Here is a 20,067-nt window from a genome sequence, read left to right as displayed (position 1 = left end):
GTAAAGAGGGAGGTGAGGCACATTTGACCCAATGTAAGCTTTCTTTTTAGCTTTGTTTGATCCATCCAGCATAAGAAATTCTTTCTACCAGTCTTTACTAAGGACTCAAATGTCAGAAGAAATAGACTCAAAGATTTGTGTTTCCTACTTAGGCAATAAACTATCCTACTCTATCTTAACCTACATCTCCCTTCATCTAAGCTTGTCAAGCCTGAAAAGAGAAACAGACTCCTCAGCGGATTCTCGCCTCTAAGGGTCCTCCAAAATTGTAATTTGAAGGGAAATAATCCAGAGCATTCTAATTGCAGGAAATAACATATTAGTAGGAATCTATCATATGTAGAATATAAACAGATATTTTGCTATCAGTTACACTTGTGCAAATAATGTTGCTATATCTGGGTTACTCCAGATGTTCTTTTTCTACGTAGAAGACTCAAGATAGATTGAGAGCAATACCAGAGGCTGTGACTGGATTACCGAGTTTCCAGAAATCACAGACAGATATGCTGCACAAGCACTGAACTGTACCGACAGCCTATATACAGCACTACCTAGTGCATGTACACTTTTTTCTACCCAGAACATTTTTGGTAGAAATACAACCATCACACTTGTTTATATCATATCAGATCAAAATAATTTTGCAATCTAATACAACACATTGTATTTGGATTATTCGTTATTGTTACATCTTTTTCTTATTAATTATGAAAAAAGACTTTTAAGAACATGGAAAGCATTGACTGACATTTTTAATGCGTACATTTCTTGTCTTGTTGGCATGTATACTGCATTTATACACGTCAGTAGTATTTTGACAACAATCCATGGAGAAAGCAAATTTTATCTTACTATTTTATTTAACCACAGATCGGTGCACTTTGAAGTAAGTCAGTGTCAATAAGCTTAAGATAAATGAAATTTATGAAACCTAGCAGATCAGTATGCATACTTTAAAATTTGGAAGAAACAATTTTATGTACTGCACCAATGAATCTAAACAGATGGGGATTATCTCCAAACTAACAACCAACATTACAGGATTTAGAAATTTTAAGAAATACTATGCAAGAATATATCAACTGAACTGAACTTAGGAAAGGACAAAGAACAAAAACTCATTCTCATTCTGTTTTTAAAATGAGTTCTTGCCCTAAAAACCATATAATCTCCCTTTCTCTGGAACAGCGAATCAATCTTGCCTCCTGGGTTTATGGCAACATACTATTTAAAAAAATATATCAATACTACTATTATTTAACACTTTAGATATCTAGGAAACTTTCAATAGCAGAAAGAGTTCGAAAGCTCAGGTTTGTCCAGAAACAACTAGATTTTCAAAGGAGGAGGTGGCTGAAAATGTTGCAGAAAGTACCTGTTTTGGTTAGTGGGCTAGAAAACAGCTGCTGAAGAAGTTTGTTCTCTGAGGTTCTCAGCACCACCACTATGTCAGCAGGAAGAGTGTCTCTGTTCTTCTCAAGAAATGAGGAGGCATCATATAATACCTAGCATGGGAAACAGGATCAGATATGTAGCCAGAAAGTGTTCCACAAAAATAACATCTGCAAAGGACTTAAAAGTGTACAGCTAACACAGTGTCTTCAACACGTGAATCATTTTAAAAACAAACCAAAAACACTTGCATTAATCACATGTCAGTACAGATCAAATTGGGTTAAACTGGGTTTTAGTCATGTTATATTATGGTTTGTCACATCAATGGGATGTGAGAATATAATATAACAGAGATACCTTGTTAAAACTTAAGTTGACAGTTTACACGTGAAATAAGAAATGGTTCCCAGGCAGTCAAAATTTATTTATTGCTTGCACCAAACTGATTGGTAACTAGTTCTGTTGTGGCAAAAGGAGTAAGTTTCAGATGTAGCTCACTATCAAGAAGCCTGTTAAAAAGGCTTCTTAATACTTCCAAAATGTTAGTAGAAAAACTAAACATTCATCATTTCTTTCCGTGTGCTAGGGCACATGAGTTTTGATTTTTTACTACCTAATGCTTCAGTAGACAATTTTATTTTGCTTTTTAAAAAATTACTTTTCTTATATTTTATAGAAATTAATGCCTGGCTATTTGTTATCATATATGAATCTGTTACTTTTCCTCTAATCTTCTTTATTTTCTTTAAGAAAGCTGCTGTAATATTTAAACTGGTTTTATTATTACCAGCAATATTCCTTTCTAGCCCAATTCCACTGGAGTCCTTGTGTTTTCAGAGAAATTGAGTGTTTACTTTTACAACTAGTCATGTTTTTATGACTTGGCCATTCGGGGACAAAGAATTTATTAAATTTGTATGAAATGATACAGTTACAATTATTCTTAACAGGCCAGAAAGCTGGACTAAGTTTACTAGAGCATATCATAACATTTTTGACACTTTACAATGAGCCATAGAACAGACTTTACTAACAACTAAATACAACACTGATATTTTATTTTCACTTTATTTGTGAATGAAGATTCATGCACCTCACAAGCATAGCTCATGTTACATGAAACAATTGGACAATTATTCTCATATAAAGTAATAGGTGAACTGCTGAGAGCAAGATAGGTGCTGTGGAGTATGGAAAGTCATCTGTGCTAGCAAAAAATTATACTATTCAGTCTTTCCAATGATCTCTGTGGGATTTTAAGTTCTATTGCAGACACCATTACACATTGTCTTTACACGAACATGTATGTATATGTGATCACAGACAGAACAACTGTGGCATTCACAGAATGTTAAAAATTACATAGCCTGTACTGGTTCCAGAGTTGTTCCTTTAAAAATATTGTAGTGATGGTGTTTCTGGTGCCAGACTTCTTTCAGAACAAAAGGTGGCTTCTGTCCATCTAATTTTTAATAGAGTCCTAAGGATAGGTTCTAGAATGGACTACTTCACACAGAAATTTTATCATAGATTCTTTGTTTCTTAAAACTTTATCATTTTGTCTATTAAAGAGAGGAAAAAGCAATAACTGGTTAAAACTAAGAGTACAAAACTATGATTTTAACTAAATAAAAATCACACGACCTCACCTTTCCAGCATAGTGCTGAATACCAAATGACAATTCCACTCCTTTTGGTCTCCAGAAGTATTTGCATCGTAAGTTATCTTCAAATTTATCTAAACATTTGAGAAGTTGATTAAAAAAGAATTACAGTGATGAAGTAAAATCTTGATCCTAATTAAGGCCTGCTTCCTGCTTGAGAACTCAGAACTACTATAAGAACATCTATTGTCAGATTACCCAGTAATAACTACGTGCCATCTTCATGTTTTCTTCCAAGCTGCTACTACTGGATGGAAGAACTCATTCAAAACTAGCCCAGTAATAAGGTACTTCAAATCCCTGTTCTTGCAGAGTTTTGTGCATCGGAAATAGAGAACAGTGAGAGGGGACGAGGATTTCTCATATTTTGTATTGAAATTTCTTCACACACACATATACATATACACACATATATGTGTGTATATATATACATATATATGTGTACATATGTGTATGCAAATTTTGGGGCAGATTTATTTCAACTATGTACATTCAGATCTGTGCATTGATCTAGCCTGCCTAAGTGGTTATTTCTGTTTTTCCTGTCTTCCTTTCCCCATTTATTTTGCTTTGTGCATCATGTTTTAAGTATAATACAGTATCTGGGACCATATCCCAATTGCCTTTGTATGCCTACAGAAAAAAAAAAAAAAAGGCTTCTCTCCAAAATTTTTCTGTTTCTTGCAACATACCTCTGAAGTGCTGCAGAAAAAAGGAACTAATGCTGATACTGTAAAACTTGCTATTGTATTTCCTTATCTGCACATGCAACTAAAGATTCATGGCCAGAATCAATTGATAAAAGTTTCTTTCGCTTTGTGTAGGTGAGACATCAATACAAAAATATTTTTTTTCTGATGTTATAATCCATTAACGTTTTATTTTCTTTCTGATAATTTTCTTTCTATGTTTTCATTCTACTAATGTTTAATTGAGTTTGAGAATCCTTGTAAATTAAATCAAAAAGAATTAAACTCAGAATTTTGGCAGGTTGCAGGACAGGAGAGGGGGCAGATTTTGAGTTGGGGGGGTGGGAATTAGGGATGGTCTGGCACATATAGAGTGGGCAAAATATCTCAGTTGCTCTCCCTGACACTTTGAAAGTGCAAGTTCAATATTTGAGATTAATAGTTTTATAGGATCCCCAGGGAGGCTCACAGTTTTAGCTCACAAATAAGGACTGGAATGAAATCACAGCATTCATTCTTTGGCCTCATTTCAAGTAGCAGCCCAGAAGTGAAAAATCTTGTACATATATCATGCAATTTACCAGGCAGTTGTAATTTTTCTCTAAGTGTTTGAATCCCTGCTGCAATGTTTGATTGAACAAACTGAAACTCTGTTACGTACTACAAGGAAAAATGAAGTTCTAGTAAATAAAAGCAGGAAAACATTTTTAAACATAACATGCACTACATGTTTTAAAGTTTGTGCCAAATTTGTTAAGACATGCGTAAACTATGCATGAAGGAAGGGAAATATTCAGCCAGATGGCACACAAAAAATAACACACACTTTCTAGTTATGATGAGATAATCTGCAGTGAAGTAATATTTTCTAATTGGATAAACATGGGCCTGCAATCCTGGGAGATCTTAGTTTTACTCTCGACACTAATGATAACTCACAGGGTGGTCCTAGATACAAGTTCTGCTATGTCTCAGCTTTTCCTTTTAAATGCTGATAAAAGCCTCTTGATGTACCTCATGTACAGGGACAACACAGAGGTTATTTCCTTAAAACACTGAAAAGACAAGCTCTTGACACAAGATATGTAAAATAACTTCTGCAATATAAAAAACATGTGAAGCATAGAAGCATGGTGAAGCATAATGAAAAACACACTCAAACTGTCAAACAGAATGGCACAGCCTCAGTTGGACAATTAGACTAGACAAGCTTAAGTAAAGATATCACACCAGGCTCTCAAAATACATTAGTTGTTTGCCAGGACTATTGCTCGCTCATACCAACTAATGTTAGGTCTGTTGCCTGAGGAAATCGACTTTCTTCATCTAGTAGAGAAAGAAGACCCATGGGTTTCTGGAGGAACATATCTAGAAGTGGACGGTTGTCTTCATACTCCACTGTAGCAGCATCAATTCCCTCATTCTGATATTCCATCTACAAAGTCAACAAAGTTTAAATATTGAACCACCAGGACATTTATGATGCATAGGAATACTCTATAGGCCCCAGCAACATTATTTATGAAACAGCAACAACTATGCTGAAAGATGTGAACATTACATATATTTAAATCCCACAACCATTTTATAGTTTATAATGTATTCCTGAATATAATCTATGGGTCAAGATGACAGATTCAACTAAACTTCATGAGAGCTGAATTTACCTGTTCAAGTGCAAAAATATGTTGATTGAAATAAAACTGGATCTGCTCATTAGCAATATTTATGCATAGCTGTTCAAAGGAATTCCTTGTGAAGTTCTCGAATCCAAATATATCTAGTATACCAACATTCATTCCATTTTCAGTATTGCTGCACGTGAAAAGTCAAACAAAATTCAGTATGGGCAACATCTAGTTACAATCAAAGTAAACATGGTAACTAAGATAGCACAATCAATTCAATTTGCTGCAAAAACAGAGAAGAAAAAGTGTATTTTAATGGGTTTTCCATTTGTCTTTTACAAATTCCCATGAAGAAGAAAAAGAGAATCACAACTACTTAATAACAGACTTCAGAAATGCATTAAAATAAGTGGTTCCAATAAACACATCCTGAACCAAACCTACTGACAGATCCTCCAGGTAGAGGAAAGGTGCCAAGCTCTATTAGCATGTTTTTGCTATACCCAGTCAGCAAGACAATTATCAAATCTGCTGCTGCTACAGGAGGATTATTAAAACACCATGTGTTAGCTTGCTAGATTATGTATACTCAGACAACAGTAACCACTGGAAATGCAAGTGTGGATTGTGTTACTCCATGGTATAAAATAGTGCAAGTAGGGATCTCCAAGCTATCTCTAAGACAAGAAAAAGTACAACCTATTAACTTGGTGCCTAGGCACAGAATTACATTAATAATGCAATATATAGGTTCATTCACAGTCTGTCTGTATATAACAACACATTATGTCATGCAGACATGCTCTGAAAGGGAGAATGCTATATGCTAAACTTCTCACTTTGGCTCCTGCATAAAACAAAGAGACTCAGGTTACAGTCAGAAATAGCAACTGTTTATATTCAGTACAATGAAGGGGAACTGGAGGTCTAAAAGGTGTCTCAAGATGCCTTTCTCTATCTCAGTGCTGCCAAGGATGAGTGAAATTACCTGTAGTGGAATTCAGAACTAGCATCCTTAAGTTATATTTGCAATAATTATTCCCCATATTCTATGTTCTATTACAGCATTGTTTTCCTCCTTGCTTTATCCAGTCTCCCAGCATGGAAGCAGGGGTACTGTAGTTAGTAAAAACATTTTTACATCACCTAAGGGGTTCTCTTATTTTTAGAAATCTCTAGGGCTGTTTGAAAAGAGCAAAGCGACCAGATCATTACCTGACAATGAAAACACCATCAATTACAACTCAATCTGTATTTACTACTAAATTACAATGACAGAAGTACTGGAAGGACTCTGCAAACATACGAATGTTTTCAGAGTACTTCAAATACTTACTGGCCATTGGAATGATTTTAATGTTCTCTACATGCAAAGCATCTTTTTAAAGAATTTTACATAATTTTAATCATCAATTTCCACTGACTTCAGTAGCTAAATTTCACTCAGTTCTTTGAGAATGTTGGGTTAATGTCCTGGAAACAGAATTCAGTATCACAGCATGAAAGCCATCTTGAAGCCTTAGCCAAAATAAACACAGCATTTCTTCTGCAAAATCAAAATATATACAAATGGATGAACCCATCAAAGACATATGCACAGTAAATACAAATGATTCAATGATGTGTAACTTGCCATATATTTTTATCTGGCTGAAGAAGCGTATTAATGCGATTTACGATCCAGCTGAAGAGTCTGCCATAAAGTGCTTTAGACATGGCATCTCGCACGTCAGCTGCTTTGTCCACAGTGTTTGTTCGGATAATAGTCTCCCCCCGTGTTACAACACAGTGGGAGGTTAGGGCCTCTTGCAGTTCTTCTGACCCAATACTTAACAGTGCAGCAGCTGAAAGACAGTGTAGAATATATATATAAATTATGACTATTCTGAGGACATCACTAGCATAGCCTGTTACCACAAGTTACAGATTCTCACAAATACAGTGTAATGGCATTTGCAGAGTTGATCATGTTAAAATGTAGTTACCATTATCTAAGGCTTCTGGGTTTGGAACTTCACTTTTATCTGTTTGGTGTTGTGAAGAAATGGCAGCAAACTCAATGTTTCCAGTATTTAAGATACCAGTCAGAATTCTGTACACTGAATACACTTCCTGTAAAAATGACAAAAAGCACCCTCAAGGAATCCAGTCAAATATGTACATCAAACTTAGTTCATGAAAGACAAAGGTGAGCATCGGATGGTGATTAATGTTTGTAGATCGTCCTAAGACCAAGTTCTAATTCAAGGAAGCTGTTATTTACACAGAAAGAAGATTCTATAGAACTGTGAATGGACTTGCCTAACTACAAACTGAGACCTCTGACTGGTCCTGGCTTCCAGGTGTTTGGTTTTACTTTCATAATTCCTTTCTGTTATAAGAGAGATTCTGTGGCATGCTGTGTATTCACACAGCCAAATGGCAGCCTAAGCACAAGCAGCACTGGAGGTTGTTTTCAGGAAAGGCAGCAGTGGTTTAGCAACTGGATATCTTACCTCATCAGTGAATCCTATACTTCTAAAGCAATGCTGAATTGCTTCAAATTGTCTTCCATAGGAATCATTAGTAACAATATCGTGCATTACTCTTCCAGTTTCATTATCAATGTATCTAAACAGAGTGAGAGAAAGAAAGCACTAAGTAGGTGATAAGTCAGAACAACCTACAGTGACTATAATGCAACTACATCATTAATTGAAAAAAACACTTATTTATATATTTCAATTAAATATTTTAGTGCTAATTCATAAGGCGTTTTTGTTTTTGTTGCAGTCACTTTTGCTTATTCTTTGTTAATAATCTGTTCATAGTGTTACTAACATTTTACCTGCATGCTCTCAAGCAATATAGAATGATATAGACCAGGTGCTCTCTAGGTACAAATACCAATTAAAAAACACAACTTCAAAACATATTTGGAGTTCCTGAACTGCAAGAAAGCACAGGGTAACTGTCCTGATCTGAACATATGATAAAATATTTATACAGTAATATTTCTTCCTTCTCCTTAAATGGTTCAAGTTTTTAATACAAATACCGTAATTCCTTATTGTCCATCCTTTTTTCTTTTTTCTTTTTTTTTTTTTTTATGCTTGATAGGATTAAAAAAAAAATCCTTCAGGGATACAGAAGGATTACGACAGACCTGAAGAAATCATACTGAAAGCAAGAGCTGATCAATAGATACTTATAATGAGTACTTAAAACATGTGACTGATAGTTACCTAGGAGGCTTTTTTTCAGGAAGCCTATATTCAGAAAGTTTCTTCTGATGATAAAGGCCAGCATAAATATAATAAAATATATGGAAATTTTTCTCTCCCCTAGAAAAAGAAAAGCAGATCTATAAAGCACATATGTTTATACTTGCAGTATCTTGTACAAGGTAAAAGCAAAAGTCTTTATCATTAGCTCATTGAGACAGGTGGCAAATGATCAGGGCCAATACTAATGGAAGCCCAAAGATAACTATTTCAGCTGTAAAACAGAAAATCCAGAAAATCACATTGTTTCTAAAAAAAAAAAATAGAACAGGTCTGGCTTTTGGTCCAAAAGAACCAAACTATTCTTGTCATTAATCGTACTGCACAAAGGTTTATTGCTTCAGCAGGAGAGCAGGAGGAAGCACTTGGAAGTGTTGGAAGCACTTAAATAAAAGTTTTAGAGAATTAAACAGAATCTAAACATTACAAAAAAGGACAGATGATCAGTGCACCTACACAGCCTGCTTTATAACCCTTGACTTTTCAAGTAGATACTCAGAAATCTTTGCCCCCATTACAGCTCCTGTGGGTGTAAACATCATTTCCAGATATTTTCCGAAGCGACTTGAGTTGTCATTGATGGCAGTGCAGGCATTCCCAAATGCTTCAACCAGAGGATTCACCTGAAGAATTTTCTCACGCAAAGCACGATTATTGGCCTTGACAGAACAGATATAAATCAGAAGGACCATTAAAAGAATATATTGCCTACTCACAATCCAATCCCTGCTTAAGAAGCATAATATCCCATTATCCCATTCTTATGGAGTTAGATACTCCATTAACCTTCCTATCTATATAATAAAAGCCATATACTGAAGAGGAAAACACCTACAGGTAAGGAAAACCATATTCTTCCTTCTCTACAATTGTTTTATCTCTGAAGCTTCATATAATTTAGTTAAGGCAACAAAGCCACCAAAAACTGAACAAAAAGAATATTACCTAAGACAACAATCATACTAATACATACACCTGTTAAACTTACATACTTGATTTCTACACTATTTTGCAGTAGTAGCATTACTCATAACATTTAAGAACATAAGAGCTTCCAAGATCAGAGTCAAAGCAAGATCTGTTATTTATTGTATACATAAAGAATGTCATAGGCCATTAACACTGCAGATAACTACAGCACTGAACATTTGGAATTTGTCACTTTCTCCTGCACTGAAATGGCTTGGTGCAGGTCATACTCTAATGGCATGATTTAGTGCTTACAAATGCTTGATTACTCTGTCCCTGACTCAAGTGGGTTAATTCACAAGAACAATTTTTAATATTAAACATTTAATAAAGTGGAAACTCTAGGGAGTGGGGAGCATTTATTCATTGTTTTACATGATTGCTAGAAATACCTTTCCCAAGAAGGTCAAATGTTGGACGATCAAATGGGCACTTTCTGTCTTTCCAGCACCACTTTCCCCACTGATGATAATGCACTGAACATACAAACAAAACAGTAAGTGTACAATTCACCACATGGTTGATAAATAGATTTTCACCTGTTTCTGCTCCTATCTGTTACTTAATGATTAGTACCAAGACTGTAAAATATCTTAGGAGTCAGATCTCTCAAGTCCTTTCTGAAAGGTCAGTAGAGGCTCTCCACAATCATTTCCTTATTCCTTAGATAACTAAAATTGGGGTTTGAGGTCCCTCCCAACCTAAGCTATTCTATGATTCTATAAACTTTATCTTGCAATGCCTGACAGAAATGTGTACATGAGAAGAAGTGAGTAAAATTCTAAGCTCTAAGACATAGAAAGGAATGACCTTATCTACAAAGCTAATTAATGCTATGCATACATACACAGCCTGTAAAAATCAAAAGATTGCCACAGCTAGTTCACGTGACTTAATTATCAGTGCATCTGAGCTCATTTCATTGAGTTCATATAAATCAATGGAAAACCAAGGTACAGCTGTATTTAATACACTAACCAAAAGTTTGCTCCTGGCACTGAAAACTATCATAAGGTCTATTGCTGCATAGAGATCATCATGTACATGATGCTGATATTCAGATTAAAACAACAAACCTAAACATTTCAGAAAAATATGTGTATGTTCATTGAGTGATTCTGGGAGAACATGTCCATATTCTTCTTGATTTGGCAGACTGTATATATCACACAGTATTTTATAGGTTTTCCAAAGGCTTACAAACTCAGGGATTAGCTTGAAGTTACCTGAACTACACAGTAAACATAAAAGATTTTGCTGGGAAAAGAGACAAGGTCTTAGAATACTTGATACAGTGATGACTGACACAGAACTAAGGTTTGTGATGGTTTGAAAGGGATAACATTTCTCCAGACAACATTTTTACACTCCCAGAGAAAGATAATCCATTATCCTGGAATAGTTTTCTGGGTTTTTTTTTGTTGTTGTTGTTGTTTTTTTTTTTTTTTTTTTTTTTGTTTTGTTTTTGTTTTGTTTTTTTTTGTTAACAAATAAAACAGCAATGTATTTATAGGTTTGTGTTACCTGAAATTGTCTTAATCTACCTTAACAGGGAAGTCACATACAACAGTTTATACAGTTTAAAGCCCATAAGTTCCTGCATGACTCATACTAGTCAGAACATGACTTGAGATTCCCCAGAAATGTTAGATATATAGTCAATTTTCAGGCTTCAAAGGAAAATACAAGGGAAGGCTGAATGGATAAACAAACAGAATAAATACATTTTTTGTCTAGCTACACTGGGCATCTAGTGCATCTTTACCTGAAGAACCTGCATAACTTCTCAGTTAATGGAGATAAAAACCACTGCAAATAGCAAACTATATAAGCTAGCAGGCATGCCTGGATGCCTACGAGTAATTATTAGCTATCTTTGCATAAAGATTTAGATCTAAATGCAAATTACTGCCTAAGAAGATAGGGAGGATATTTTATATTAAAAATCTACAAAGTTAGCCTCATGTGCTGATGACAAAATTGATTTTTTTCTCCAGATAACAATACATAATCATTATTAGGTCCCAGTATTCATGTACATCCAACACATCATGTTAGAAAGAGTGCAAAATTACAATTTTAAGAATGAAATAAAAAGGAAACTAACTTCTACAGCAAAATATTTCATTCTCATTAAAATAACTGCAGGATGTGCATACTCATTACATTTCTTCCTTGCTTATTAAATTGCTTTCTACTTTATGCAGTGGAAGAGCAGTTCAAACTTTGTTAACCTGCTGAAGTATTGAGACTCCCCTATTTTACACAGGTGTAAATGATTACAGTATCTAGAGCAAGACAGGCTAGAATCAAAACGTATTGCAACAGCCTGTGACTGGTGTCAACTGCCAGTGCTTCATGGGTGTGCAGGAATCTATAAGGTTAGGTAACACTTCTATTTGACCTAGTTAACCTTGTATATGATCTTTTATGTTGCTATGTTCTCTTCAAAAGTCCCAATTAGATTTTGCTGTTTTTCATATACAGGAATAAAAGGCTTACAGAAAAAAACTCTCAAAGCACAACATAACCAAACTTTAGTTATATCCATAGCAAAGTGGTAGTATGATTAATGTGAAATCTAAAACAAAATTAATATTTTTACCTGATCTTTGCTGAATGTCACCATACTTTGGTAGGCAGCATCGGCAGAGGCAAATATGTGGGGGGGATTGGATGAGCGCTTCATACCATGGTAAAGCTTGGAGAACTAGATTAAGAAAAAAAACAAAACAGTAAAAATACAGAATTTATCCATACAGTTAAGATCTGATAAGGAGAATACTGAGTATCTTCTTCTGCCATCCCACAAGGTCAGTAGTTGCCTGTTCTATTGAAAAATTCTGACTAAAGAGTGGTAATTCTTGGTACTGCCAATGTTTTCCAACATTTCTTTTACAACATGGTGAGGAGACCTGGATCACAAGGAACATAATTTCAAACCGAAGCATTTAAGCAGGGAAATATCCAGATATTACCAAAGAAACTGCAAAGATAAAAGAGAAGCTGGAATCTGTTCCTCTGCCTGCAGCCCTGACTTAGGTACCCATGGAGACTAAGATTTATGGCTTCACCACTTTTCATATTCATAGAGAATTCAGTTGTCTCTATCTTTACAGCATTCAATTCACTGATTTCTTTTAAGCCACAACTGATGGCACAGGACATGTAATAATCAGTCAGAGCAATTGTTTAGAAAGCAACAGACTCAGCATGAGGTAGTTCATATAACTATCTTCTGTTTCCCAGAAGAAAGCCCTAAATGCCAGACAAGAGGAACAGCTGTGAGTGGGGCAATCTTAGCACTCCTATGGAATTTGTGTCACCAAGCAGAAAGCAATTAAATCAAACACGACTAAAAGTAAAAATAGAAAACAATTTACAGACATAGTTTTTTGGAGGAAGAAAAGACTGTGGTTTCAACTGTATTCCCATTGTGTGAGTATTTTAGCAAGTAGTGTTATTACAAAATGTAAAGTATTGTACACATCTTCAAGTCTCTCTTACCTGTGGAGAGTAAATGCTGAGATTCTGGAAAGGGTTTAAGGCTATCAAAATATCTCCAACATACGTATAAATTTGTAAGTCAGCATAGCGTTTCTGCAGCTGATGGATAATTGTATCCTGAGATTACAAAAAATTTGTTAAGCACTATTTTCCCAGTCAGTGAGATTTTTGTAAATATACTAATAACATCAATTAAGAGGTTTGTACATTAAGTATTACTAATTATTTCTCAAACACCAATATCACAAAATAAAAAAAAAAAATTCAAACTTTTCACTAGAGCCATAAAACTAAGTTAAATGGCACATCCTTCTACCAGATTAGCTTGCACTTTATTTCATCAGTTCAAGAAGTAAACTTTCTGAAGATAAAATAGCCATTGCTTCTGCACTTCCCAGTACATTTCCATTGAATTTTTATTTGATCGTGAAACAAGGATAGTAATCTTTTAATGATTAATTTTTTTACTAGTAGTAAGAGGCTGTTTTAAACAGGATGCTAAAATAATTTGCTATTATGTATTTTTCTTACTGGCATGCAAGTTAAGGATTCTCAGAAAAATTTTTTACAGATACTCTGCACATAGGTGATATAACGAAATATGCAGCTGATGTTGTTTTACCATGTTTTACTCAGAAGCTGTAGATGCTCTATGTATACTCATCAGTTTTAGAAAAGTCACATCAATCTACATCTTCATTACTAAACTTTCCATTTTAGTAAACTCAGAAAATATTCACTCATGTATAGATACTCAATGTATCACTCATATTTAACCACTTCCACAGAATAGGATTCACATCTATTGCTTTTACCTTATTAAATAGACTATTACTAAAGAAATGGTGATAGCAGATAGATTATGAGACAACTCCTTTTCCATGCTGAAACAAAAGCTTCCATGAAGAAGCACTTATCATTATGTTAAAAGAAGCCTAAAGAACAGAAACAGGGAAAATGTAAGGCAGAGAGATTGGAAACTGATGCTCAGAAAACACAGTACCTCATCAAGAACTTCTAGATTTACCAGATCATCATCTTGAGAGTACTTGTCAGCTCCATTCACATGGTAGGGTCTTTTGGTATGTATTCGTTCATGCCTGGAAGTTTAACAGAGCACCAGTGTTATAAAACCTTATTGAATACAGCTAATGCTATAAGGCAACAGAAAGTCACGGGTGAGTTTTTGCCACACAGAAAACTTAGGTATGCTTTCTGAAATTCCTACTGTTTATGCAAAATATTCTTTCATAAATGCAATATATCAGCTTGCTGTGCAATGTAATATCCCTCTTTTCTCATTCAGTATATATAACCCTGATCTATTTATCATTGTTCATAGATGAAGATCTATTTGTAGACTTACTTCTTCACACTCATGCAGAAAAATATTTTTAAAATCTCATTTTCCTCCTTGCTCTAAGTTAAATCACCTCTCTGTTTAATTAAATCTTTATCCTATGTAGCCAGCCTGCAGTTTTGCTATCTAATGAAGTTATAAGAAGTAATAAGTAGAATAAAATCCTCCTGTACCTTGGTGTACAACAAGGTGCTTCCCCAGATGACCCTAGAACTGTTCCAGAACATTTTTGAGCCACAGCTGCCATCAGATTCTAAATTGTGTGGATGTACAGTCAGCTTGTCCTCAGAGATTTAAGCCACACAATAAGTAGCAGAGACAAACTGTCACATAACCCCTTTATAATCAGATTATACCGAAGGAATCTTCAAAAATGCTGCGTATATGTTTTTAAAGTATCTATATTGTTGAAACAGGGACAAATCAAAAGGATGTAATATGTTTTTCATGGAGGGGGTGAAATATGAGTACTGTAAGCACAAGTAGGCTTTTCTTTACAACAAACATAATCAAAGCATAGTAGGAGGACACCCACCGAGATACAGTCTGCATCCTGCTGAGTAACATTTAGCATTGATCCTCAATGACAGTCCTGACAGATTGTTTCTACATTAGTTGCCACGTAGAAAGTAGGAATCACATGATCATACATCCAGAAACAATACTAAATATTAGATCAAAGAATAACAGAATGAGATCTGTGATGTGGCAGAAAATACTCTTTGTCTGTAATGTTGAAGGTTAAGATGAAGATGTAGCAGTTCTTTTTTTCTTTAATCTTATCTTCACGTACTCATGGAATTGTTTAAAAAATGAGCATTTATCCTTTTATGTGCATTTCTACATTTGAACTTAGATTTCATTCAGTAAGTAGACTGTTTTCATAGCCAAGAGCTATTATACCATCATGTACAAAAGAGTTTCTGCTTGAAAAGTGTCTAAGAAATAGGAAAGTGAAATATGTTATGTATTTACTAACAATTGTGAACTACACTTAAAGATCCTCATTATTTATGTCCATTTTTATTCATGTTTTTTTATTTTCTTTCGGTTACTCCATGAGTTCTGGATAACTATTCTATAATAGTTTATTTGAATTTTAATTAAATAAAACAATGCATGCTGTTTTGTCAGCTAAAAAACAAAATACAAGCGTTGCTAACAGCCCCACTTATATTTTACATCCTACATTTCCAAATAGAAATTGTTGTCTCCTTGATACATATGAAGAAACGAAGGAAGAACACAAAGGATCTATTAAAAAAAACACAATACAGTGGTTATTATTTCCAGTGGGCAGTGAAGGTAGTGTGATTTTGTTCAAAGTTCCATTCAGTTAATTCTTCCATTTTCAGATTTTTGTTAAGTGCTTACTATATTCAAAAACATTACACTTTGCTGACAAGCTAGAACCTCAAGGGAGTAGGACTGTATGTAAGTGGCCTAATATACTACTGTTTTTCTAATTGTTGTTTCAATTTTAAAAAAGAATTCAACCTCTTACTTTGCAACTGAGAAAAATTCTGTTGTAAATAATGCAAACTATTCCGAGATGGGAGCAACTGTCAGTCCAAAAATGAAGAAAATATTTTAGCAGTTGCTTGTGTTCACAACCACAATATTAAATTGCAACAACTTGCAAGTATGGATTTCTCTAACAGAGGTGTAGGGATGTAGGGAGGAGGGGTGTATTTAAACCTAAGCATCTCTAATTGCATGATGGCTTTGCAAACTAATCTGTTATCTGATTGTGTATTAAACTCCTGCTGTTTGTTCTCCTTAAGTGATAAACAAATCAATTCTGTTATTGGAAAGGTGTTGTGTTTTTGTTCTTGTTGTTGTTTTTTGTGTTTTTTTTTTTTTAAATCTATGTAAATAAATAAGGAAACTAGCCTAGTCAAATATGTAAAACAGATACATTTGTGCACACACTTCTTTATGCTTAACTCATTTTCCTAAGAACATGATTAGGAAGAGGATTTTAAGAATATAGCATCACATTAGCTTCAAATCTTCTGCTGGCCTCATCAGTTTTCTACTGACCCAAAGACCCACTGATATATAGACAGAGTGAAAAGGAGGAATACAGACAGTAAACTTTTATTATTTTCACAATTGTACATCAGAGGCATACTCTGCTGTTAAAGTATTTTGAAACAATTATTTCTTAGAAAGCAGAAAGAAACACTTTTAAGTGGGAAAATGTTTGTAGCTTTGGGGTATTTTTTTCTTCAACAGTACAAATGATCAGCCTTTTTTCAATTACTCTTAGAATCACAGAATGGCTTAGGTCAGAAGGGACCTTAAAATCATCTAGTTCCAATCCCTTTGCCATGGGCAAATCCTAAGTAAAAAAAGAACTGAAGGTGTTACGTTCCAAGAATGTTCTGAGTCATATCTTGTAGGATGTATTCTCTTCATTGCAAAAGTGCTGTAAAAGGCTATTCACTCAAGGCACTTGTAAAATATAGGAATTTATTCTAGAATTCTAGTGATGAGCACTTGAAAAAGTTTCTGTCCTCCTAAGCATTTTCCCTTTGCCTTTTTATCAGGAAAGAAGAGCTAGAAAGGAGGGAGTTTTCTCAGCATTTGGAGGAGGAGCAAGCAGAAAGTAGTGCTACTCCTACTAGATGTCAGTTGTAATAATAGAAGTGCACTGTACGTAACTGTATGCTAATACCCTGCAGTCAAGCTGATGGTGGGGAAGGAAAAACAAGATGGACTACAGATGCTTCTAGACTGAAAAATCACTTCGCTGGCGGGTCCAGCCTGAGAAAGAAATTAGACTAGATCATGAACGTTAGTGTTTCTTGGCAAATCTCACAGTTCCAACCTCTTCCCTCTCTACCCCTGACATTCTTTTCTAACAGTGCTTTTATTTTGCATCTTTTTGCTGTTAAGTATTTGTTTACTGTTTTCCTAGGATTCATGTGGAAAAACTGTTTTTATACTTTACATTATTGCTGATTTTAAAATGAGTCACACCCAAACTCAGATTTAAAAAAAAACCCTCAACATGGTACCAAAAAAACAGTGGTGAATGTGCTGTTGTCATGCAGAGAAGCACAGCCTATTCGTGATGCATTGCAAAGAATAAATCTTGCTCCTGTACAGTAAGTTTCAGCTTGGAGTAAGTTGCTGAACTAAGGTCAGAATAGAAAGACTGACATAGCCTTAGTTACTCAGTATAAATGCTGTAGCTATAACAAACATCCATGTAAACTCCAAAAAAAAAGTTGTATTCTGTAGACAGATCAAGGACTGCTTTTGAGGACCATGACTGCTTTGATTTTTTTTTTTCCCCAAAGTTTTCAACTCAGTCATCTGATATTCATACAGATGAAGGCTTGAAGTATTGCATTTGCCACATTAAATCCTGTGTGTTCAGCATTTTACAATCAGTGGACTATTTCTGATCCTGTTTCTCTTGTTTTCTCTGAGTCCAAAGGAAATTACTGACTGAATGCAATTGAGTTCCTTGCAATTAATTGCTTTCAAGCCTAAATATGAACTGGCAGAGAAGCTAGATAACTAGTTTTACTTCCTTGGATGGACTGCTGCTGCAAACCAGCTGGTGAAGCTGCTAAACCACCAGTCACATCCTCTAATATGTAACAAAGTATCCTGAAAGCTAGCTGCCTTTCCCAGGTAACTACATATTTAGTTTTCTTATTTGAGGTCCTTCCTGCCCCAGCTTCCCTCTCATTTTTTTTTTTTTTCCATTTCACTTCCTTTTTTTCCAGGCTTCTTTAAGTTTGATCCTTCCTAATGTACACATTTTTGCATCTCCTTTAAAATGCAAGGATTGGTGGCTGTCTGTTCCATATAACAGTAGCACACTGACCCAACACGACCCAGGATAGTGAACCCTTTATTGTCTATGGTATACTTGTTAAAAAAGACCTTTTCTACCCCAACGGTGAAATTCTTTCATTATTTAAAAAACTGAAACAAAAGATTAGTAAAAGAGCTCTTCTTGCTTGCTTGTTTATAGAGAAATATAAGCTACCCACACAGAGGAAAAACATCTGAGAGAAAAGAAAGCCATGTCTGGAGTTGGCCTCTTCAAAGCTGCTGATAATTGGGAAGCGGCCATATTAAACCATATTACCAAAACCATCTGATACTTCATCAGCATTAAATTTCAAACATAAAATCACTTATAAGAATTTCAGGCCAGGAGTTATTAATCACTTGTGGAAATATAAAAGACCATATCTTTGCTCAGCTTCAGCTCCATGGCATTTGGTAGAGAGGGATAACAAAATGACGGTAAATGACAGCTAATAATTAGGTCTATTTCTTAACTTAAAATTATTATAAACTTATTTGCTATTTTGTATAGTTGTTCCACATTAACTGTCCCCTAAAACAAAGAAGACAATCTGCACCTATACAAAAAATATTATCAATCATAATATTCATAGTCTAGAATGAAAAATCCTGCAATCAATTCTCCAAAGACCCATTACCTCATTTTCAGACCTCCATGTAACAGTTTTCAATAATAACAGTTGCTAAAATTTTGAAATAAGGCTTGTAAGAATAGGAAAACGTTCAGAATGTATCCTGTAAATATCCTTCCTTTCTGCTTGAAATTCTAAGCTTCTAATCATGTGTTTTCCTTCCTGATGTTCTCTTTCTCTACCAAAGTCAAAAGGCATTTAAGACAGCTACGGTTACATTTGAATTCTTCCATCTCACAAACTTCAGTATTTTGCTTTTTTAGATTTTCATGTGATTGCTATACTGCATGGAGCAGTGAGCATTAAGATTGTCTGTAAATCAGTAACTTCTTAATGGTTGTAAATTCAAAGAAAAAATACAGACCATTCCCATTCATTTCATTTCCTTTTAGTATTTTTTCCTTTTAGTATTTTTCAAACATTCAGTTAAACGTTAAAAATTCTCCAGTTTTCCACTACTTCTACTCCTGAGTCACTAAAATATTTAATATTTAAAATTTGGAATTTATATTTATAATGGAATGAAATGGAATCTTTACTTTGACTTTTTTAGAAAGGTTTTTCTACAGGATTCAAGATTTTATCATCTTAATATGTACTAAGTTTCCCTTTTAAATGCTTCCATTGCAAGCTCTATGATATTTTAAAATATTACTTATGGAATGTTTTACACTCCCTTACTTAATAGGCCTCTGAAATACTAAAATTTATTTTTCCAAATTTTTAAACACTGAACCAGCTGCCAGCTTTACTAGGTTTGGATTAAATCCTGAGAAGCACAAAAAGATAAGGAATAATATTTTACTGTGCTTAGAAATAAACTCCAGAAAACAAGCCCATTTTTTGCAGTGCATTTTGCCAATGTAGTGAGCACAAGGAGTCATTTAACATTTAGAAATACCAGGAAACAGACTAAACTCTTTCTGGCTACCTCCTCAGCAGGTTGGCAATCAGCCCAGCTGCTAGAATTGCTTGTGCTATGAATCAAAAAGGCAACTGATCCTAACAAACGAGTTCAAAAGTCTGAAAGACATCTGGAAAGTGAGTAGTTCTCTCTTACTGTCTCCCTTAACGGATTATCTAACACATCAAAATACTGTTTAACAAAAATACAATCTACACA

At 34.6% G+C, this 20,067-nt stretch overlaps 1 protein-coding gene across 8 annotated transcripts in view; it reads right to left on the bottom strand.

Annotated features, from left to right (window-relative positions):
• Nucleotides 1-20,067, bottom strand: part of MYO3B (myosin IIIB) — a 193,097-nt gene that overhangs the window by 86,287 nt on the left and 86,743 nt on the right. For all 8 annotated transcript variants that reach the window (XR_016468258.1, XM_090143988.1, XM_090143985.1 and 5 more), the window contains 13 exons: nt 14,122-14,218; nt 13,119-13,235; nt 12,217-12,321; nt 10,004-10,087; nt 9,099-9,301; nt 8,604-8,702; nt 7,875-7,989; nt 7,365-7,491; nt 7,013-7,223; nt 5,419-5,566; nt 5,033-5,186; nt 3,048-3,136; nt 1,379-1,508 (listed from right to left, as the gene is read on the bottom strand). Coding sequence is in view for 7 of the 8 variants with exons in the window: in XM_090143988.1 (XP_090000114.1) it covers nt 1,379-1,508; nt 3,048-3,136; nt 5,033-5,186; nt 5,419-5,566; nt 7,013-7,223; nt 7,365-7,491; nt 7,875-7,989; nt 8,604-8,702; nt 9,099-9,301; nt 10,004-10,087; nt 12,217-12,321; nt 13,119-13,235; nt 14,122-14,218 (1,679 nt within the window). In the remaining variant the exon portion in view is untranslated. The remainder of the gene's footprint in view (nt 1-1,378; nt 1,509-3,047; nt 3,137-5,032; nt 5,187-5,418; nt 5,567-7,012; nt 7,224-7,364; nt 7,492-7,874; nt 7,990-8,603; nt 8,703-9,098; nt 9,302-10,003; nt 10,088-12,216; nt 12,322-13,118; nt 13,236-14,121; nt 14,219-20,067) is intronic.

Source organism: Phasianus colchicus, chromosome 7 (assembly GCF_987193195.1).
Source record: "Phasianus colchicus chromosome 7, bPhaCol1.hap1.1, whole genome shotgun sequence".
NCBI classification, from domain to species: Eukaryota; Metazoa; Chordata; class Aves; order Galliformes; family Phasianidae; genus Phasianus; species Phasianus colchicus.
This window is presented reverse-complemented; position numbering and strand designations above follow the sequence as displayed.